This window comes from Hippichthys cyanospilos, chromosome 13 (assembly GCF_059441005.1).
Source record: "Hippichthys cyanospilos isolate Australia breed blue-spotted pipefish chromosome 13, RoL_Hcya_1.0, whole genome shotgun sequence".
Lineage (NCBI taxonomy): Eukaryota > Metazoa > Chordata > Actinopteri > Syngnathiformes > Syngnathidae > Hippichthys > Hippichthys cyanospilos.
Genome location: NC_142381.1, coordinates 10,737,920 through 10,762,098, shown reverse-complemented (window position 1 = coordinate 10,762,098; position 24,179 = coordinate 10,737,920). Strand labels below are relative to the sequence as shown.

The following is a 24,179-nucleotide window of genomic DNA, read 5'->3' as shown; positions in this document are numbered from 1 at the left end:
ACACACACACTGATGATATGTTTTAAGACTTGTTTTTTTTTTTTATAACCAAATTCTTTGCACAGTTTAAGGGGTGCTGAAAATGTATGGGCTACGTGACTGAAAAAAGGTTGAGAACCACTGTACTAGAGTATGCTATTTTTGTTTTTAATTAAAATCACATTCTCTGTTAGCATTAGGATAATCCTGTATTTTCTTTTTCTTTTTATTTTATCCAAATCCAACAAAAACGTTTTGAACAACACTTACCGAAAGTTTGATTCAGATTAAAACGAGGATTGGATTACATGATCCAATTCCATTTCACGATCCCTTTTTCACAACCCATTATATTTGTTCTTCCTAAACAATTAAAATCCTTTCATGAACTTATACTGTACTAATACAGCATTTCATTTGCTATGTACATGAATCAAAGCCAGCTCTTCTTTTATGGCGCTCGTTAGACATTAGTACGTCTCATACCTAAAACGTATCCCATTGCATGTATTTCACCCTTCTCGGAAACACTTGAAGCAGTGTGAAGTGGGTGTTATTAGGCTGACATACTGTAATGTCTGATTTCATTCTTAAGCCTATTTTCTGTGAGACAGAATCCATTTCCTGGAAGAAAAAAAAGAACACACTTGTATCATATTCATATGACATTCATTGCGGGTCTGGATGAATGTAATTGTAAATCCCTTCCTCGTCTTCGCCTTGAAGTGGCGTACGTATTGCAAAGCCCTGCGAGGAACATTGAGCAAACATCTCTTGGGGATCAAAGTTTATTCTGTGCTCTTTATTTCATCAGGCATATATAGACACACACACCTACACACATGGTTCGCCCGGGTCATTCGATCCCCTAGAAGGTAGGTTGCTTTTCAACAAGATGATGAATATACTGTAGATTAAAATTAAATATTAACAAGTCCTCACACTCAACATCTGTCGGGATCACATGAAAGTTGAGAAGTGCACACTGCAAGGAAGATTCCAGAGTAAATATTCAGATTTTGCTGTCATGCTCCATCCATATGTCTAAAGTATACCCCAACCCACAAGACGGAATCTTTTCTCTGTTGGGATGGCCGAGCGCTATCTTGACTCCATTGTCATCGCACTACATAGCTTCCGACACCAAAAAATCGCTGACTAACAATTGTACGATGTACAGTAGCTCAAGTCCCGAGCGCTAGCACTAGGCGCTAGCTACGTGGTGCATTCAAATGCAGACCCAAAAAATGTTCATCTATGCATTGAATGTTAAAAATTGAAAATGGAAAAGATCACATATATTGAGAAGAATTAAAATAAATCATCCATACAGCCATTTTTGTTTATAGTACCTCATCAAACGGAATTAAAATGACTGTGTATACCAGCTACACAATGAGAACAAAGGCGATTATAATACATCATATATAATGTAATATAAAATAAAGAATAGAGTAGGGGTTGGGGTCCACACATTTTTTTTCTGGAAAAAACGTCCAATTAAAAACTTAACAAAAGTAAATGTAAATTAGCACTTGTCATTTTATCTTGCAAAGCAGACAGGAGTAGATCATGATAACTCTTTGCACATCAGTAGATTGGCGTAGAAATAATTGTCAAGCAAATCATTTTGAATCAAAAATTGTCTAGAATCAGAAATGTATTCTAAATATTTAGATGTAATATTTAAAATAGATAATATCTAATACTACATGTAGTATTGATATCAGTGCTTAATGATATAGAATAATATATTTAACATTAATATTATTATTTCTTATATCAACTCAAAATGTGCGTGTGTGCGCATGTGCGAGTAGGTTTGTGTTTAACGTCCATTAAATGATATTAATCGCCTTAGATGAAAAAATAAAAGTAGGCCTATCACACCACATGAACAAATAAGTGTTCATTGTGCACGGTGACTGAAATCAGCCATGGAGAAAATGTTGGGCCGACCTGTGTGGACAGTAGACAGTCATAACAGAAATAATTCAACATAATTGTTAATGAAGGCAGCCTAATCAGCCGCTGACTATAATGGAATGCTGATATACTCGGAGCATTTCAAGCTCAGTTGACTCGGGCCTCTCTTACCTGTGCCCACGCAGCACATGGCCATTGGTGTCAATGCTCGCCTATCAACCGTATGTCACACCATACGTGACAGAAGCAATTTCAAAAGTGACAGAAGTTTAAAAAAAAAAAAAAAATGACATAGATCTCTGCAATGCAACAATGTCAGAATGACATCTGAAGCAGTCAAGACGTGACGAAGGTACTGCATTGAAATTCAAGTGTGCCCTTTACAAAGCTGAGTCATTCTTTACATTTCCTCACATGTCCTTCAACGGGCACGACGGGGGAGATTCTAAACTAAAAAATTCATCTTAAAAATCCATGTGGCCCTGATGATTCCTTTGCCTTTGCCTTTATAAAAAAAAAAAGAAACTTTGTCATAGGAAGTTAGGGTGGCGATTGAATAACCGGTAGCTTAATATCATCTCAAAATCCAGGCAGCCTGGCATTCTACATTATAAAGAAGGACCATTAAAAAAAAAAAATCCATTCTGCCCTTGTGCATTTGATAGATTTGTCATATTCCTCCACAAATATTACTTAAGCATACTTACCATATGCTTGTATATGCCATATCCATATCTGCGTAATTATATTTTAATCACATTCCCAGAAGCCATGTTATTACCAAATGTCGGGCCGTCTTTCCGCAATCTCCGGCATATGGTCCACACGCATGCAGCACACCTCATTTGAAGAGCAAGCCGCCCACCCGCACGCAGATGGGTGCAAGCGAATCGGCCATTTAGAGAGAAACAAGCAATAAACCTTGTGACTGTCCTTGTTCCTCTCTTTGAGCTGAGCGCAAGACAAAGCCCTTATCTCTTACTTGACCCCATTCGCACAGTCCACTAGTCTTTTCGAAGGAGACTTTGTGTGTGAGATGGAAGCGTGACCCAGCCTCACTAAGACGGACAAGTAGAAGATGTGAGGTGACACCCTCGAAAAGATAGGTTGGAGTTTTGACTGTCGGATCTACGGCGCCATACGCGCTTAGCAAATTCCAACATACGAGTGTGTCGCAGCAAGACAATGTTGTTCTGAAATCATATTTCATTGCCATTTCCGGGCGCTAAAACAAACAACTTAACTACATTTTCTTGTTTGGCGCCCGTTGCCAGCGTTTAGTGCAGTGTATAGCATAAATTAGCTGCTAGCTAGCAGGGTCCCCGGAGAGCCAACGTCGTACTTTCTAAAGGGAGTTTCATAGACGTAAATGACTGATTAATTTTTAACAAAGCGGGCCGAAACAAATGTGAATATTTTGATTACCGAAAAATGGATGGTAGGAATTATTTTATACTACCGATTTTGCAAAATCCTATTCTCGTGACTGTAATCTCTCGTCTCGTGAAATCTTGTGCAAACCCTAACGGAAAATCGTGATGTTCTCATTATACTAACCACAGGGTCATCATGCTGTTACTTGTACATACTTGCATTATAAAGAGCAAATTATTCACAGTCAGAGCAATTATCTTAAATGACCATTGTATGTATAAAAGATGAAGGCAATGCAACAAAGCTAATTAGCTACTAAGTTGTGGGGATTCAATTTAGTTATAAAACACCATGATTTTCAACCAAGGTTTTTAATAAGGTTTATAATTGCACACTGACAAAACTATCATTATTTTGGTATATAATGTAAACATATTTTATAAACATTTGGTTTGTGCAGAAATGCGAATCCAAAAGCTCCGCAGGTAATAGAAGGAGAATCTCAGAATGGGAACTGTCTGGTTTGATGAGAATAAAAGCGTATCCTTCCTCTGTCTACGCTCTGTATTACACTGGACCACCTTCACTCAGTGTCTGAAAAGGTTTAGTGGCCCCCAAATGTGTCTCGGCCTTCTTCTTAGTCCAACACAGCTGCCACTCAACAAACATGTGTTTTTGTGAGTCAAACAAACGATTCCTCTAAAAAGTCATCAATCAGGAGCGCATTTTTCAAAGTCATTTCTAAGCTTACGTAAGAAGTGGTGTAAAATCAGTTCTGCTTTCTTATATAAAATTGGAATTTTGTCTGACGAACAAGCTCTAGGTTGTCAGAACACAAAGTCAAGCTCGCAATATGTCATGATAAGCTGTCGTTATGGTTTCCAAGTCAATTTTCAGTCTAGTTTCCGAGTCTATTTCCCAATGCATTGTTTGTTGTGAATGCACAATTTCTACTCGCTCCAAGCTCCTAACTCGTCTCCTCACTTGACAAGAGTTCCAATAAAAACCATGCTTGACCCGGTACAAGATCGCTATCTTCATGATTCTGAGATCTCCCCCTTGTGCACAAGAAATGAGATATTGCACCTTCAGTATGTGACAGCGGTTTTATTTTGTTTGTTTTTTTTGCAGTAAGTAGTAGCAGTTGCTATGCGTTTTAATACAAGTCCCCCTCTGTGAAATATTATGAAATGTCCTTTCTGAGAAAGGGGTTTTCCCATAATGCATTTGTAGAAAGCTGTCAAGACACATTTTCATGATATTTAATCATAAAACACAGCACAAAGCAAAATGTCATACCAAGATAGATATGAGCAATATTTTATCCTTTGACGACATAGGTCACGCGCACGTCTTCCCCGTCCATGTATCAAAACAACCTTCACTCGGGCTCCTTTTCGGAACATCCTGAAAAGCAGTCATAACAGTCCGTAAGCACTAAGAAAGAAGTGCAGGGCCCCCCCCCCGACAATCTCTCCGATGTGGGCCATGCGTCAGCCCATTTGATTAATGCAGCGACTGTGAGCGAGATCTAATTGTGAAAACAGGATAAACACTTTCTCCAAGAAAGGAAGCGGTCCAAATCAGAGCGCTCCCCAGAGTATTGTTGAAGGAAATTGGTTTAAGGATGAGACACAGACTCATGTGTCAATGGAGGCGCCTGTCATCCCTCTTCAACTCTGCTGCAGCAGGCACTTAGGATTCACATTTTTACTGCATTTTGTGCATGTGACCCATCAAGACTTATCCTTCCATGTAATTGAAGCTTATGACTTTAAGGTACACAGTAAATCATTTCTATCGAGGCAACGTGAGCTCACCCATTAAAACACAAAAAGCCCACTAAAGAAAGCAGTTAAAAAAAAAAACATTGGAGATGATTGAAAATCTTTGAGCCAAAAGTTGTATCGTTGAAGCATAAACCCTAATCCAATACAGTGGTTTACAAACACTAAAAAGGCAAGGTGAGAGGTAAGGAGCTTCCGTGAAGGGTTGATGCGAAACTGATCTCCTAGTGGTGCTCTTCCAACCGAGAATTTGAGGGTTTGATCCACCCGAACGTTGTGAATATATTAAACAAGACACTGAAATCCCACTTGCTCCTAATGCTGTCGTCAATAAGTAAATGAGTAGTCGGTGTAATTTGAAATCCGTATCTATTTCCAAACTTTCCGGTGGATTTTGACTCATTATGAAAAGGAAAAGACGGCTTGACTTGTCTCCTTCAGCCCTTGGACGTGTGCTTGGATGTCGACGGGTGTGTGTGTATGTGGAGGGGTGGGTGGGGGGGCGACTTCCACGCTCTGATCTCACAACAATCGTCGCTTGGGTAAAGAATGCTTGAGATCATATATCAAAATGATGATGATCAAATGTCATTAAGAACACTTAACCAGATTTAAAACATAGACTTTTGTTACATTTCCTCCATCAATCCAATGCCAACACTTGAACAATGGCGCCGACCCCACCGGCTTTAGTAGGTGAACGTGAAGGTATTTGAATGTCCCGTACCGCCCATTTAATTACAGTTTTTGCCGACACTGCAAAAATTGAATACCCCGAAGAGGAAAGTTTTATCAAACATGAAAAGTGGGCCAAGTGTGCGACTGCACATTTGTAAATATGACACTGGGAGACCACACTGTATAATTCTGCACCTTTGTAATTGTGACGCTTTCTTCTTGTGATCCAGAGATAATTAATGTTCTCGCCATTTCTTACCCCTCAGCCCTGTGGCTTTTGCTTCAGGGGACAGTTGAACTCCTTTATTTCTTTCCTGACAGCTCCGGCAGGGAAAAAAAAAAAAAAAAAAAAAAAACATATATACAAGACCAGTCAATAGTTTCAGAAGCACTTTATAAGTTTTGTTTTTTCAATATTTAAAAATGACCGAATTGTAGAATACAGGACTTTCCGCACAATACAGTACACCATATTTTTACAGGCTCAGAAAAGTAAAACAAGTAATTATTGCTATGTTATTAACAGCTTGCCTTACAATACGTAGAATTTCTTTGTGTGTCATTTGTGGGCAGAGAGTGATCATGTGACCATGTAATGATGTATTGAACAAAATACAGATTGATTTAAATGGTTACATGTAGATTCTACATTGATTTTTGTCGACTAAATCAATGTTACAAACCTGCGGTAATTAACACTGTCAGCAGAAAATACGACCAAGTACGCCTATAAATGCGTAAGATCTCAAAACCAGTAGGGCCAATGTGGGAAATTATTTATAACAATAAAATGGCGGACCTTTGAGTGGAAGGGATGCACTGGCTTGAGTTTAAGAATAAAAATGGACAAGAATGACATTTTATGGAACCAGGCTCTCACAGAATACCAATTTGTCACTATATCTTCTGAAAAATTACTCATTATACTCTATTTCACTACGTGTGCATTGACTGACCTGAACGAGCGGACAATGTTTTTTTTTTTTAAATGATCATATATCTGAAATGTGTACTTGGCTCTGAAATGCAAATCAAACATCAGTTTGGGGGCACGCTCCAAACTAATTAATGGACATCTCCCAAACTGTCCTGTTGGACTCATGCATCTTTTATAGCGCTAATGATTTCTCTGAAGACTACTAGATCATTTGCACAACTGCTCCTGCATGGCGCCTCACCATCAGACTGAAAATAAACAACGCTCGACTGCTTTAGTGCTTGAAAAATTCACGTGTTGTGCATTTTAGGTCCATCTGTGTGTGTGTCTGCGTTCCTGTATGACTGTACTAGTGAGGACCAATTTGGGTTTCCTACCGATATAGTGAGGACATTTTGGAGAAGGAAATTTAGGCTGGTCCTCATGCTTTCAGACCTTTTCCTGAGGGTCAAGACTTGCTTTTAGGGTATAGGTCTAATCTAGATTAAGGTTAGGCATTAATTTCTGATGGTGTTAGGGTTCAGGACTATGAAATGCATTATGGCAATGGATGTCCTCACAAGTACAGCCGTAAAAACTTGTGTGGGTGTAAATAAATCCTGCAAAAATTCTGTTTGAAGCGCAAGATTTTTTGTGATTAAAAATCTCAACTAAAAACAGAAACCAGGTGAGTCATCAGTGTTTGTTGCCTGAGCCCTGTGCAACTGCGATGTCATTTTTTGTGGTCCATTGGTGGCAAAATGGCTACCACCTGTGATGAATTAAAAAAGCCCTTTGATTGGTCAGATAAAACCACTTCCATCGTCATGGTAAAATAGGAAGCGTTGATTGCATCAGGGATTGCATCAGATTGCATCTTATTATTGTAAAGCAAATTTTGAAAAATGTCTTTCCCTTTAAAGGTGCAAAAACTTTTGAAATGGTTTATGTTGGTCTGATACAGGAGTGTGCAATTCCAAACCTGGAAAGCAGTTATCCTGCATCTTATGGAAGTTTCCTTCTTCCAACACACCTGATCCAAAAGTCATGATTCTTATTAGGTTTCGTAGAACTTGTTGATGAATTGAACATTTGAATCAAGTGTGCTGGTGAGCGGAAGGAAACATCCAAAAACATGCAGAATGGTGGAGTTGCTCACAAAAAGTAGCAACAAGGGTGTGTAGACTTCTTAAAACCACTGTATACTTTTATTTTCAATACTAAGATGTTTTAACTTGTACAGAACCATTTTTCAAAATTAAATCAATAATGAGTGACTCAGTGTGCCCAGTTGTCCGGAAATTATGATTAACCCACTTGAGTACGTTTTATTTATTTATTTATTTATGTACTTTTTTGGTTCGATAAGACCCGGTAGACCATTATGATCCTGTATTGGACTATGCTCAATTTCAGAGTTTCAGAGCCAAGTGAGTATATCAGAGAAACGATGGCAGTGTCACTTCTCTTCCCTTTGATTCGGGGTTAATACTTTTAAAGCCTCTGAATTTCCAAGTTTGGGAATAGCTCAACAGCTTTGAGTGGGAAAACCTTCTCCTCGCTTCCTCTGAACATTACCCTAAGGTCCATTAAGTGTCATATCACAGGAAGGGCTGAGAAAAGCTAACCTATGGATTCAGCTGTCACACTTGAGCACTGTGATTGATCAATCTTCATTCCGGTGACGCGGCGGGCCAGACACAGGGAGTCCAAGTAGCTCCTTTGCTTTTGCATCCCATCGTCATTCAAATGCTTCATGCCGCCTGTTAGCTCTTCAAGGCCTTGGCAGATTTAGCTCTGCTGTTCCACATCACAGGAGCCCATCTACTTATTATCTGTCAAGTCTCAAGTGGTCCCTGGCGAGCAACAATATTTAAAGTGCTGCTGCGTTCAATGCGAGTAGGATGAGCGTGTACCAAGACACAAAAACGTCACCTCGGCCCTACGTTGAGCGGGAAATCATCCGGTACCGTCATGAATTGTCATTTTTTTAGTCACCGAAATCTGATCATAAACACTTTAAACTAGTAGGAATGTGTTAGGGTGACCAGATTATCAAATCAAAAACCGCAACACTACGATTTCACTGATAATGAAAAATTGGATCAATCCTCACCAGGAATTATTTATAACAAATTCAATTGCTAGTGAGCATGGTGAAGGGTGTTATGTTCTTACTTGAGCTCAGGCCTTCTCAAATAGTGGGATGCGCCTTGATGCGATCGCAAGGGGGCCGTGTGGGGCCGTGTGGGGCCATTTCCCCACCCTACTACTAAACTGTTACTGTAAGATTTTTTTTTTTTCAAAACCTTGTTCATAAACTGAATTTAATTTGGCGCAATACACTTTGCAGTTCCATGTTGGACCTTCTGAGCTCACTAGTGTCATTCTGTGGAGGCAGAAAGTGGCTCTCGTTCCGATATCCAGCAAATGTGAATATGATGTAAATAGTTGTGACTCGTTTTTAATGGTTTTAATGTATGTATCGCTATAACATCTGTGTGACTGACAGACAGACACATGGCCCATAGAATTGGCTTGCTTACTGAACTAAAAAAAAAAATGAAAGTGAGTTTTTAGCCCCATGCTGAAACGTATGAATATGAATGACCAAATTCCACCCCCCAAAAATATTTTGTTAACAGAAATATATCCAAAGTAGTGCTGTAACTATACCACTGTGAGCTGGAAGGGAATGCATTCAAAGGACTACATGGATTAAACCCACCCGCGCAGCATATGTAATTTTACATAACAATAGCAATGCAAAAAACTGCAGAGTGCAATTTATGGAAGAAGCTATTCATAACCCAGAGAATGAATGAGATATAATATTAGTGATGGTGTGTAGCAACGACACACACACACACACACGCACCCCCAACTCCCAAGTCTCTCCAAACAGGAGCTCTGCTCTTTGTTGTGCTACACTGGCCACCAAGGCCTCATAAATTCACCAAGAAACATCAGAGGTGTGACAAGATCTCTCTGGACAGCCTCGTCTCTATTTTTTCCACATGTATACTGTATATTGCCATATTGTCACTGAAAAGATGATGGGTACTGAACAAATAATGCCGGTCATGACAATGATAAAATCAGGGCAATGTTTACCGGTGCAGAAGAAAAAGATTGCAACTAAACATATGGAATCGTTGAAACTTATTGCAGAGTCAAACTGACCCTTTTGTTGGTTAACTGATTGTTTTGACATATTAGTAATATTCTAATGTTACCTGATATCTGTTACTTATAACCATACATAGAGTTTATATATTACAAGGCTGAGAATACATCTTACAAACACCTTACAGAGAGAAACACAATCTCTTAAAGGGACAAGGTGTAAAATTTAAACTGTTTTCATTAAAAATGAATAAATGATTATAAAGTTCAAAAACTTGTAAATAAATGTGCTCTTAACAACCAACTGTATGTTTTAAATATAATCGTAGGTCTAGTTATTAAATATTACATGAGGGGTGGCACTCCTCTAGAGGCAGCCATGTCTGTTATACCTATGAACATTGAAAGAAGACACAAGGGAGCTGAATTTTCAGCCAGATGTGAGACAACATGTCAAAGTTGGCACGACCACTTTGTTATCACACTTCTGGGAGTGTGCTAAAATACTGCAAAATTTAAGTGGAAGAAAATTAGCCCAAAACATGCTGCACAGGATTAAACAAATAAACAATCAAAATTAAACAATGAGAAATAACTCCTGTAAAAGCTCCTATTCCAAAAAGCAATGGATTATTATGATTTTACCGAGGGATTCATCTATTATGTGGACACTCATTAGGAACAGCATAGATTTAGCACAGGATTACATTTTCAAATGATATTCAAGCAAATGAATACGAGTCGGATTGGATGGCCCATTTTGGGAATGGAGTCTTCCACATTAATGCAGGCTACGAACTGAAATAGCACTCCAACATGCACGCGGCATGCTAATTAGGCCTGCCCCAGCATATTAAGGCAGCCTTACGCCAACACATACTGATTCTCTTCAAGTACAAGACCTCTAAAGATCTCAGGGTCCGGATTAGTCTTAAAATCATTTTACATGAATAGCATGCTTCAACAAAATGGTTGGATTAGAGGGGCCGCTTGAAATCATTCGAACCCAGACGTGCAATCAGACAGCTCTTACTTGATTATCACGAGAGCTGTCTGATTGTTGATATTCAGTGGAAACTTGCATGTAACGTGTCATAGAGTTGAGCGAGACAATGCCATGATAGAAGAAGTATACCGCGAATTTGATATTAGCAGAAAAATAAATGCAGACTGTCACAGCACACCGGGGAGTAAATGACAAAAACAAAATGGAGGAAAATACTTCTGTAACCGAGAGGCTTTCTTCCACTGCTAGATCTTCTGCACTGACGCAGCAGAAAAACAACTACGCACATTTTTTTTAATGACCATGTTATTGCAAGGCACTTTCTTTTTCTTGAAAAGGAAACTACCATTAAGACTTTGAAAAAATAAACAACCATGTACAGTAAGGGTTTTTTTTTTTCAACAAAACGACAAAGTAGGTGATTTTTTGCTCAAAAATTGACCAAAGTAGGGTCAAAGTTTGATGGGCGGGGCCTAGCACTTGGTTGGGTACCAAGCTTGAAGAGCAATGGAAACCAATCAGGTGTTAGGACCTGTCCACCAAACTTTGACTGTAGAGGTTGATAGATAAAATTATTTATTTAAACGTCACCCGTTGGCGCAATGTTTTATGAATTATTTTTATCTGTAAAACTTGCTCATCAAAGTTAGTAGGCGGTGCCAAAGCCTGTTTAGCTCAAACCTTGTCCAATCTAATGCTTCGGTGGTTTGGAGACATAAAATGAATTCATGAAACGCAGAAACACAGAAGAGCAAAATAATTATTTTTTTTACTGAAAATGGTAATTTAACTATTTAACGACATCCAATTAAGTTGATCTAACTGATAATGTAATGGTACCTTTATTGATTGAAATTTGACACTTTCGGTCCGACAGAGAAAACATCATGAAGTAATCCTTAAATATGTATGTATAAAAAAAGTAAATCAATCAATAAATATTTACATAAGATGATAAATGCATTCCTTTGTAAAATATGCGGAAGTCGCTCAAATACTTGGGGATTCGAAAAACTTCAAAATCACATGTATCCATGTGAGCAATCTCTCCCCAGTTCCCCTTCCTCAGATTTGTCCAAAATGAATGTTTCTGGTCATTTTCCTCGCACCAAATGTTTATCTTGGTTCAAGATTTTACAACCTTTTATCAAAAATGCACAGTGAAACTTTGAATCAAACAGAAAACATTTTGTAGGATGATTTTATTCCGTTTATCAAAATACAGAGCAGGCACATAAATTCACTATCGTGTGTACTAAGAGGTCAATTATCAAGAACAAAAAGCAATGCACAGCAAAGTTGTTTACTTTTCCAAAATCAAATCAAGCAAAACACAAACCCAGCGAAAAACAAAACCTTGAGATGATTGGTTGTGCACAGAAAAATAAAACGCTATAGAGTGAGCACACGCATATCCGTCCGGGATTAGTTCACTGATGCCAAACAGGCAGGAGAAAAAAAAAAAAAAGAATGGGAAACTAAAGCAATGTTTGAAACCTTCAAAAGTAAGAAAAAAAACCCCTCAATCAATGCCATCAAAAAGCCATTTAATGAAACAACAATTTTAAAGCTTTTAACGCATTGTGAGTTGCTTCTAGTATTTTTTTTTTTTTAAGATGAGTAAAAGGACTAGCAAACAAGTCCTTATTAGGGAATCTTAGGGCGCCACTTTCTTTCCATGCCTTGCTCACAAGCAAAGTATTGATACTTCAATTTGGAGGCATTCTTAGGCTACGGCGGCTGCACTCTGACACGAAATGAAGCCGGGCAAGCCTTGCAGAGAACACACGTGCATCTCTGATGGTTTGGCCCCGCTGGGCTTTAGAAGACTTTATCAATAAGCCTCAAATGTTCAGAGCTGGACTGAGGGGCCGCATCTGTTTGGCTTAAAATGCTTTGTTGCAGAACAACAAAAAAGTAAAAAAAAAAAAAAAGGTCCTAGCTTTGACAAATATAGAGTATAAAAACTGTCTTGTTACAGATTCAAATCTTACACTTTGCCTCGAATGAACCAAGCAATTGCTCGACTTGAAATAGGGCAATTGGGCATTTTGTATCGCCGGTATATTTTTTGCACAGACTATCCTCAAACAATGGGAAAACACCAGAGAACCCCAGCATGGTAAAAATATAAGCGGAATGAGACTTGTCTTGTGGAATTAGGTCATACAAACACAACAGGAAACAAATGTGAAAATACAAAACAAAAACGCCTGCGTTGATCCCTTCCAATTTTCCACACAAGACGGTATACAGCAGTCTTCGGGAACTGAGACGAGGCAGACGTGCTCATATACAAATATGCAAAGATAACAATCCCCCCCGAAAAGAAAAAAAAAATATATATGTATATTTGTGTTAAAAGCTCTTTTTCCAATAAAATGCCAAGCTTGATCTCTCTATATATATAAACAAAAAGAAGAGAGGCTCTAGATACTATCCATGGCTTTAAACTCGCTGAGAGCTTGCACGGGGTTGACGTGCTTCTTGTGGGAGGATCGCTTGACCCGATTGGTTTGGCCGTCGTCTTGCTTCTCTCGCTTCACCAGGGGTTTCTTCTCAGGTGCCTTCATCCTCCAAGAAATGGCGGGCATGTTGAGGGCCTCCATACCTTTGTTCTTCTGGTATTTGGTAGAGGCGACGTACGACGCCTTGACAGTGGACACCACCGTGTTCATCAGATTCTTTGCGGCCTGAATGAGGGACATGGCGCTGTCCAACTGCGCGTGTGTTGGGGGGAGAGAGAGGGAGAGGTGCAAAAATGGTTAGCTGCTGATATGTTGGAAAACAAAGGCTACATTGTTTGAAGCCTAGAATCAACAAAGCTTTTCACGTTTTGACATACAAACATATGCGAGGAATTGCAAAACAGAGAAAAAAGGTCAGACTAATTTAATCTCAACTTTTTAAAAGCCTCCCAGACGTTGGTGACACTTATGCTAAGTGTCGAATGCGCAGTGGCCTGTCAGCCTTGCTGAAAGGGGATTCATTATTTCATGCAGAGGCTTCTTATTAAAATCAGCTTGAATGGCAAGTGGCTAATTAATGCTTTAACAACTCTGTAAACATTTCTCATCTTGGAAACAGTGCACAAATGCAGGCAATGTCTGTTTTCTATCAAACAAAGCCATTACCTTTGTTATTAGTCAATATAGACCAGCGCTAATTCAACAAACCAATACGCATGCAAATGCTGTAGTTGTTTACGTGGCAAACTTGGGCAGCAATTTATCACTAAGTTATCCACGTGATTAAATTAAAGTACCGTGGAACCTCCGAAGTGTCATGCTCTTTAAGTGGAATGCTAGCCCAGAATGCCTGGAAAACTATTGGGTGGAAAAAAAAAGTCACTAATGCGGGACCTGCAGTTACAAAAGTAGGTGTTTAAAATCTTGAACATATTAACGGATCTGTTATGGAAGTTTCGTTTTAACCGCTACTCTCATAAGCTACCTGGTGTACGAAATGTATAGGATGCAAATCAACAGATTTTCATGTGACGTGAGCCAAAGCATCCAAGTGACGCTCTCTCAACTTGCTTGTTTTGTCTCCACGCGCGCCACCACGCAAACACAAGTTTGTGAGTTGAGTGGCATTTGAAAAGCTCTTTGACGGAATGATTTGAATCTTTTGCCGGCTTTCTCCTCCCCGGTATTCAGTCGGTTTACCTTTGAGACTTCCGCACTCGACTTCACTCTCCTCACAGGAGTTGTCAAAACATTTCACCAACAGTTAGGCTTATTTCATATGTCATTTAACATCCGTTTTAACTGCTCCACAACTCTTGGGTTACTTTGGTGGCTGAGCACATTGGATAGGGTAAATTATAGATGGCTCCCCGTTGCCCATGATTAAAACGACGGTGAACTTACCCCCGAGACGACCAGCTCTCCTCCCAGATTCTGAACTTCAGCCTTGACTTTGCTGCAGATGTTGAGCTGGTGGCAGTACAAGGCGATACGCTGCAGGTATGCGAGCAGGTCCTGCTTACAGGTTGAGTCAGGGCACTGCAAGACACAAAGACAATCCATGCACAAATTTGACATATTTGTTTGTATGTTCTGTCTTAGAATGGACTGAATGCTTGTACTTTCGATTGTGGGTGCTTGCAATGAATCCAATTAGTCACTTTAACACTTTGCTAGGGCCTCAAGCTTGATATTTTATGCTATCCGGCAGACACATGATGCCACACTTTGAAGATTACTTGGTGGCAGCATGACAGGTAAGGTAGGCACACACATTACAAACACACTCACAACCAAAATGATAAAATTCAAAACACCCACAGAAAAATTTAGTCACCGGTCGCTCGCATAACAGAATGCAAATGTTATTATAAATTATTAAGATGTAGGTGCGGGCGCTTGTCAACAACCTTGTGTCAAGTGGATTTGAATATAACTACAAATTAAAATGTGGCACTATTAATTGACAATGACAATGGACAACATTTTTGAGTAATCTGTGTGTGGGAACACTGCAGGATGCAAGATAAATGAGTTTATATACAAATCAAGAGCTGTGAATATTACCAAAAGACTTTAAAATATAACGCCAATTAAATTTACATGTCCTTCATTTGATTAGGCAGTGTGTATTTGTGCCAATATCAATGCCATCAGATTCTCTGGAAGAAGAAAAAAAAGCCAACTGAAACAAATATGGCACTATCAAGTATTGCCATAATTTAAACATGCAAAGCTCCATGTCTAAAAAAAATCCTCATAATGTATGTGCACAACTTGCCCGCTTCCCACTTTCATATTTTGATAATAGAACAGTTGTTATCAATCATTTTCTATTTTACAGACAACAGAGCCAACACAGCCAGTTGCAAAAGAAGGAAAACATGAGCATCCCTACAATGTACGAAATCCACGATTGTCACGCATATTTATTTGAAAATATTAGATCACCGTCGCAAGCAAGTGCCCAATCCGCTGCTCAGCTCCTGTCGACCCTTCAGACGGACATGCCACAATGCCCGGTCCCCCTCCCAAAGCAGACCCCAGAGGCTACCTGGTTGATCCTAGCATATCCGCATAATCGTAAAGATTAATCCATGCAAGTCTAAGCACACAGAGTGAAACCGCAAAAAGCTCATTAAATCAATGGTTCCTTTGATCGCGCAGCTCTTACATGGTTAACTGGCAATTCTAAAACTAATGCATAACACCCGTCATTAAAAAAAATGTTTGAAAAAAAGCCCCATCTCACTTTTTAGTGAGATGGAGCCCAATTACACCGTGTGGAGCATACTCAACATATGCCTAATGTACAAATGGGTTAAAACTGATCTCACCATTTGTTCATAACATTAGCCATCAAATTACCAGAAAAAAGTTCAAAGAAATCCCCCAAGGTCCAATATGACCATTACATTGATTGTCATGTTGAATGAGTAAATTAAAATAGACGCCTGAGCCCAACTGTATACGCCTTTGTAGCCTTTATTGAACGCCCTATAGATGCTCTGTGACAGTATGAATGAAATGGGCTGAGTCTCTTTCATCATCCACTATCTATTCCTGATTAATAGAAATATGGGCCAAGCAGAGAGGAGGGATATGTAATAGTTGGCGTTCCATTAAAGAAACATATCAAAGAAGATGAGGGGAGCGAGAGCTGCAGGGGATGATCATCTTACAGATGAGGACTAATACGTAAGATGGTAGGAGGAAGAAAATGGGAACAAGAGAAAGGTTAAAAAGCTGGGCAGAAGCGAAAACATCAAACTGAAAACAAGCACTTGGAGAAAGCATGAGGATGAGGAGTGAGCCAGAGGGGAAACCGTATGGAGAAGTAAATAAGAGCGATATCCAACTGGGGAGAAGGGAAACAGGAGGATTCAACTGCAGCTCGCACGAATACTGACTGTGTGTATGGACATGCATGTGTGTATGCGTGCAAACACACACGCGCGCACTCGCCAAGACCTGCGATGAGGCTGAATGCAGCAGCCATGCTAATAAGGGCTGGGGGAAGAATTCAGACGGCTGAGAGCAGAGCACAGTGAAAGCATCACTTGTGCTCATGCTCGGCTCAGCTGCTGGCTTCACTCTGCAAGGCTTCCCGCGCCGTGACAAGCGCGCACACAAGTTGCGCAGAAGCGACAAGATCCTCGAAGATTGTTTGGATAATGCAAATTCAAGGCTGGTGTGCTTAACCTGTGCTGGATTCGCAGGATGCATTCGACTTTCTGGTTCTATTTCCAATACAACATGCGTCCATATACTAATTTATCACGTTTATTTGCTTTTGGGAACAAATTATGTGCTAAATATTTGCTTGGTTCTGAGGATAAATTAGGTCATTTAAATAATAATAATAATTGAGCTCATTTAATGTTAAAAGATAGTTGGTGTTTCCCTGCTTGGCATATCCTACAGTACACCAGGGCTGTCAACAAAAATATTCTAAATTCGATTTTCAAGTATTCCATTGAAAAATCAAGCCCCCCCCCCCCCCCCCCCCCACACACACACACACACACACAAGCCTATTTTTTTAATTTAACTAATTTGAACATCTAAAACTGAGCCACTATAAATGATTTTCTTTTTTAATTACACATTGTTCAAAAGGTATCATACTGGAGAAAGCTATCTAAAAATATAGCGTAGCATTAAGCATGAAATAGGAATGCGTTTTAATAAGTATCCCAAAAATACAAGCGGTATCTTTGCTGGTGACTGCAAGGGCTGTATACCCATAGTGGTATTGGTATAGAAACAAATAATAAGAGGCGCTGATACAATTTCAACAGCCTCATGTAGAGCTTCCTGATAAGAATATCAGTCATGCGTAGACAATTTTAAGGTAAACATGAATGACAACGCTTTCTAGCAGTCAGCTGCAGTACTGACATGGGGCCTCTGAGGAGGAGCTTGCCTCTATCATAGATATAATCTCAAATATAAAACCATGCAAGCCTAAAAACACACCACACGGACCTGTACAGTGAAACTGTAAATGGCTTATTAAATCAATGGTTCCTTTGACTGCTGTGATCAGATTTGATAACTCTGGCGATTAAAAAAAGAATCTGCTGCTGACTTTATAAAAATGGTCTGGAAAGAAAAAAATAAATACATTTTATGAAGAGAGATAATGTCCGTGCTGCTACTTGAACAGCTGGGATTTTTTTGGTGGGGTGGTACTATGTAAGAAGTCTTGGAACAGTGCCATAAGAGTACAACGGCAGGACAATGTAGAGATAATTTAAAATTAGGGACGTTTGATATCGCTCAGATAGATACCAGTAGAAGTACTTAACCCTTTCACTCCCGGTGGGACAATGCATCCCACAACTTTTAAAAAAAGAATTCGCAGTGGGAATAGGACTCGTAGCAATGTATTCAAATGGATTGTAGGCGTTCGGTGATAATTTTCACTTCTCTGGCACGTTTTTTGTATAAGTATCGTGGTCTATGGAATATACAATCCCAGTGGCATCGATACTGACCCAACCAAAGTAAAAATAAATAAATAAATACAAATTGACAAAGAACCATGTTGAATCAAAGGATTTACAGTGCCACGCACTAGCTAATGTCCATGATATAAATGATGATCAGGAAGGTCAGGTCCAATCATTGATAATGCCACACCGTTTTGCTGAATTCTATTACGCGCCACAGACAGAGGCAGCGCTGCTGACCTTTAAGATGCTTCGCCCTGAGGAAATGCCAATCTCCAATATTTACTGACACAGCAGCATTCTAATGAGCCACTGCCAACAACCTGTTGAGTGAGTGCCAAAGAGAAGCAAACAAAGTTTTTTGTTATTGTTATTCTGGCTTAAATACTATTTGCACATATCAAAGTATAGAAAATTTGGTAGACCAGTAATTGTTGATGTCACCCACATTGTCTTTCCACACTTCTAACATTGACTGACTATATTACACATTAAGTAATTTATGCGCAGCACATTTGATTCCCCAACATGTTCAGACATTTTGTGGCCTGATTAAAAGGGAGAAAATAACCCATCCCAAGACAGTATTAACATGGGTGAACACATTTCAAAAAGATCAATGGTACATTCATAAATATCTCAACCAACAAATCGAGTGAGCTCTTCGTTGGACATAACTCCAATCGCCTGCAAGACGACCCTTGAACTGCTGAGTTGCGAATTTATGGGGCTCACTGGGTGATTTTGCTTCTCCAAAGCAGTAGGTAATTTACAACCTGGCCTGCTGTTCAGCATCTCAAGCCAGAGCCAGGATTAGACTCTGTCCAGCTACAGAGCCCATTGATCACTATAAATCTCTACTTATTGAATGCAAATCGGAAAAGTACACTATGTATGCCAGCATACATCATGAGGAGAAAAGCTTGTTGGCAGGCACATACACACATCTGTATATACAGTGTGTTCCTATACATGTTCACGTGAAAAACAGAAAAGAAATAAGCGTTACAGTCCAGTGACAAGATTTTATTTTATTTTTTTGCCAAATCTTAATTACACAAAATATGTTTATGAGCAGACTGATAGAATTCTGACTTGCCCTGCATAAGTGTCATAAATTCTTAATAAACTCCAGTGCAGACCCTACAGACACTGACCTAAATCTTACAGCTTATACATGTCTTATTACATTCTACTTTAATTAGGCTCTGTTACTCATATTAACGTTTGTCAAGAAGTGCCACACTTGATCAAAATTACCTGCATGTGATCACGGCATGCATGTAGCGAAATGCAACACAACAAAGTCTCATGAAAGAGAATGAGGGTTGAGATGTAGTGCCATCAATGTGGGACCATCTGCCGATGTTTTATATTAGGATAAAATCTCATAGGCCCTCTATGCCAGAAGTACGGAGTGCATGTGATTAATACATCTATGTTAATGAGGAAGGCCCAAGATTGCCTTTTCTCTGCTGTCACTATGTATGCATCTTAGTGGTGATTCACTTAACTATAGCTGCTGGAGTATGCAGACATCATACCACGCGCATCATACCACACGCCTTTTGCCATTAGCGGGCCTGCGGCATCACTATGCTTTGTTAGAGAAATATCCAAAATATACATATATTGTGTGAGTAAATGCATGCAGTTTAGGAAGCGCCACCTGACAATTATACTGCTAATTAAAAGGGCAAAGCACACTTAATGGATTCATCTCTCAGGAGGGATGTTCTTCACTCCACAGAAATGCACTGTCCATTCTCTCTAACTTCCTGTTCCAATCTTTCTCTCCTGGATATTATACCTAAATATGACTGCCTGTGTTATAAGTGAATGTCACATAGATGTTTGAGCTTGGCAGGTTAGATGGGATTTGAGCCTGAGGGGTCTGCACAAAATCATCACATTTGTTGCAACACTACTATCAAAAGCATCACCCGCTAATTTAAAATATATATAATAATAGCGAATTGTTGAAAAAAATAAAACAGCCTTCTAAACCCAACATGAGATGTACAGATATGTGAACACTCACACCTGCAAAGTTGCCCATCCGTTTTTATTTGGGAAAGCACTGCTTTCATTTATGTGAATAAGAATCATCAGACTGTCAGTTTGGCATAGAAAAAAAAACAAAACGTACAGCTGTTACAAACTCAAACTACTCAAATGAAATTAAAGGGGAACTCTTTTGTTGAAAACAATTACCTTCAAGACACCTCCAACAGTCAAAACACAGCATTCTGATTAAAGCTGTGTTTGTAGAATATGAATCAAGCAGCAAAATTTAGTTGTTTTTTTTTAATCCATCTCTAAGGGTGCCCATTTTGCCACTTGCTGTTGACTGAAAAGGAAATCAGAGTTCTTCGGGGCACAGGTCATGACCAATCACAGCTCACTTGTTTAAGTTTGAGTTTGTACATGTGATGGTTGCTAGTTCAGCCGCAATTAGTCATTACTTGATCAACTATGTTGTCATTTTCAGTCAGCAGCAAGTGACAAAATGGCTGCATGCTGAGATGGATAAAGAACAGCGGAATTTTGCCACTTAATTCCTATTCCAGAAACAAAATAAAAAGCCTACTCCTCAGCTTCACTGTTAAAGTATATTCAGGGGTGCTTATTTCCCATATACAATATTAATCCAAAAACTGTGTTAAGACTAGTGGGGCTGGGCACAACATATTTTTGCAAAGAGAATTCTTAGGTCAACTTTCCCCTTACAATACCAGCAATCCGTTCGTGGACACTACCGCATAGAACACCCTAATGGTGGAAAAAAAAAAAAGTCCTTAATAAACAATTTAAACTTCAAGACAGCCCTTTTTTGCTGTTATGATTGCAGTGGAGCGAAGAGGTCAACCCTTTCAATACTGTCAACATTGAAAATGCTGTGGCGTCGTTTTTGCGCCACTCTCTTCCTTCCTAAGTGGCTACACATTCCTGAAAAGAGACACTGGAAAACCCAGTGGGTGCAACTTAACCACTCAAGCAGTCTCAGAAGATCTCAAAAGGACAAGAAGAACTCGTGGCAAACATCAAAACTGCGATTTCACAATAAATAAATGTATGTATACTGCGGAAAACGGAGATGAGTTTGCTGTAGACGGGCACACAGAGTGTAAATCATGTACAATGACTCCCTGCGGAATAGTACGGTGCATGTATTTAAGTGAAATATGAAGCTATAGATTATTGAATGAGTGTTTCCCTATGTCAAGGTCCATCATCTGATGTGGGTGAAAAATATATATGTTGAGGGAAGATGGAGTTGGGGGAGTAAAAAGGCATCTCAACTTGTACTATGACAAATACAAAAAATATGTGACTAGACAGGACACTGGAATTCTCCATGAACACCTCGGGACTGTATGTGTGATGGCAACTTACATTGTCAGCAATGGTGCGACCCAACTTGTCCATTCGAGATCCGGCTTCTGCAATTTTCTTGGCAGCGCTGATGACATCAGATGTATTCTTCAATGGTCCTTTACCCCTAGGAGGAACATTTTAAAGATAGTTTCTTAGTCGTTGTTATATTACAGTGGCAATCACATCAATTTCATTTGTTTTAAAGGGTGTTTTTTCAGACAGAGCCAAACCTGGTTAAAACCAGTGCGTGGGTCCTCGGGTCATGACGGCCTCGATTTACCATGTTTCTAGATTACGAAGGCGCACAGTAAACAATTGGCCATCACCATGAAAGTGAAATTAGGTATTATTAAACGCCAACGACAAAGTTGTTGTAATATGTATGAATGTAAATGAATGAAAATGTAAAGTTTGCAAAAATGGACTTCAAACTATTTTACAACTGCTGAAATTGTGTTCATCTACAGGGTTTTACATGAGTCCATGTCCTTGCATTTTGTTTTATTTGTTGATTTTTGTTTTTGCTGGAGCAGTGGTAAAACAAAGCCCCATCTCCACCTACGGTTTCTACCCAGCACTAATATTCCTTGCACTACTCGACTCCACTCTACACCGGAGCACATTGCATCTTCACTGCCACCGCTGCTCTCCGGGAGCCCCTTCTCACGTCACCAGTGAGGTCATGTTACCAACTTAGGTGGAATTTACACCACCACTTACCACGTATCAATTCAAAGCTTCTTTGCTTTCAAACCAGTTAGTTAGAATTACGCAGCTACTGCAAGCAGTTCATGAGTTTTTAATTGTAATGTAATGTAATTAGAGGGGAAAAAAAAATTGTCATTTCTTCTGTCACTTTTAATTTGACAAACAGCTCCCTCATCCCTCACACAAAGACCTGCCAGCTACCATAACCTATGTAGTATTGACACAAAGCTCCTCATCTGCTTTCAGAATCCATTGGACTTGTGTTGCTAGAGCAAACGGTTCAGGAGTTATCGTGATTCGAAAACCATGCCATTTCACTTTGGCTAACACAAGCATATAGTTAAAGAGTTTAATTGAATGTGATTGCAGGAGAATATGAAATCAGCCGACTAACACCATGGCACTTAAAAAGGACAACAGGCATTGGCAATTTTCAATCCCAAAGCTTTCAGAGAAGGCATAATTATTATTGACACCAGAGAATTAGCAGCAAAAAAGAATAAATAAATAAAGCAAACTAGATAATATTAATTGGTGAAGTAAAAACGATTGCTCATACTTTAACAGACCTGAATGAAACAATAACTATACTAACTGAAATATTCTCTCACACTGCAACAATTTTTGGCCCAATACATGTCAACAAACAAACAAACACACAAAAAAAAAAACACTTCCACCACTAGGGATCTAAGGACACATTTGGCAGGAGGCATAGATTGAAGTCAACAGAGCTCTTGCTAGTTTAAAAAAAAGAAAAAGTCAGACTGAGGACAGATGGAAGTTTGCAACATGTTCATCTCCTTTACCCTCTGTTGCCCCTGGTGCAAAATAAGGCAGCATCCTAAAGTAAGAGGCTACATGAGAAAGCACAAAATAAAAACTATCAAGGGGCAAGTAAGACCTTCACGGGCAAAGGTTTGTAATGGCTCCTGTGTCCAACAATGTTAACATAAAACGAGAGAAAACAATTTTCTAGCATGGCGGAGACAATGGAGTATAATATTGTAGTCTCCACCAATTAATGCACAGCAGGAGAAATTTCCACACTGGAAACCCTAGCCTGACCAGGTGTGACCAGAAACCATCTGCTAAGCCATAGGTAAAGCCCAAACGCTTTCTGATATTTTTTTTTTCCTGACATTCAAAGAGTACTTAACCTAATGTGAGGTTTTCCAATATAGGTGATTAAGTCTCTCAATAATCAAGCCCCCTGATCACAGTACACTTTGGGGTTAGATTTTCATGGTGATGAAAGGAACTAGAGACTGAAGGTCTGGACACAGCTGCAAGCACCATGGCATGTGAGCCACATCGGACCAAAACGAATGAAGCTACCAAGAACGTTACATCAGGTGGCCCCCAAATATATCTAATGTCTCCGAGTCACAAATGTGTTATTCATGAGGGCCAACAGACAGCCATAAGCAATGCAGGAAGTCAACAAGAATCACTCTCACTCTGGAGATTTTTCATGAGAGGTCGAGATCAATTACCTCATGGAGTATTAACCTTGGCAAGGCATTGTGTCAGCTCAAGGTTGAAGGGGCAATAATTTGGGCGAGGGTAGAATTAGCCAGCTACTGACCTTCTGTATGCTGCTATACTATGCAGGCGTGAGGGAATAATATGGAAAAAAATAAATGATATATACATACTTTATGTGCCCCCAACTGCCAAGTGTTTTCATTTTATCTTTGTTGTCATTCAGAACTTTGTTCTGTCAGGCACAACTGAGAATATGTTTTTATCTGCATTTGTATAAATGAATTGTCGGTGTCCTATAAAATCCATACATCAACAGATTTAGACTTTGTACATAATGTGAATGTTAGCGCCTCCTATGTCATTTTTTTCTTCTAAACAAATGTAAGTCCA

General features: G+C 39.3%; 1 protein-coding gene across 2 annotated transcripts in view; it reads right to left on the bottom strand.

The window, feature by feature from the left end:
- Positions 1 to 11,975: 11,975 nt before the first annotated feature.
- ctnna1 (catenin (cadherin-associated protein), alpha 1) overlaps positions 11,976 to 24,179 on the bottom strand; it is a 40,447-nt gene continuing 28,243 nt past the window's right edge. For both annotated transcript variants that reach the window (XM_088431472.1, XM_088431473.1), the window contains exons 16-18: positions 21,612 to 21,717; positions 14,665 to 14,799; positions 11,976 to 13,512 (exon numbers count right to left, since the gene is read on the bottom strand). In XM_088431472.1, coding sequence (XP_088287598.1) covers positions 13,222 to 13,512; positions 14,665 to 14,799; positions 21,612 to 21,717 — 532 coding nt within the window. In that variant the 3' untranslated portion in view covers positions 11,976 to 13,221. The remainder of the gene's footprint in view (positions 13,513 to 14,664; positions 14,800 to 21,611; positions 21,718 to 24,179) is intronic.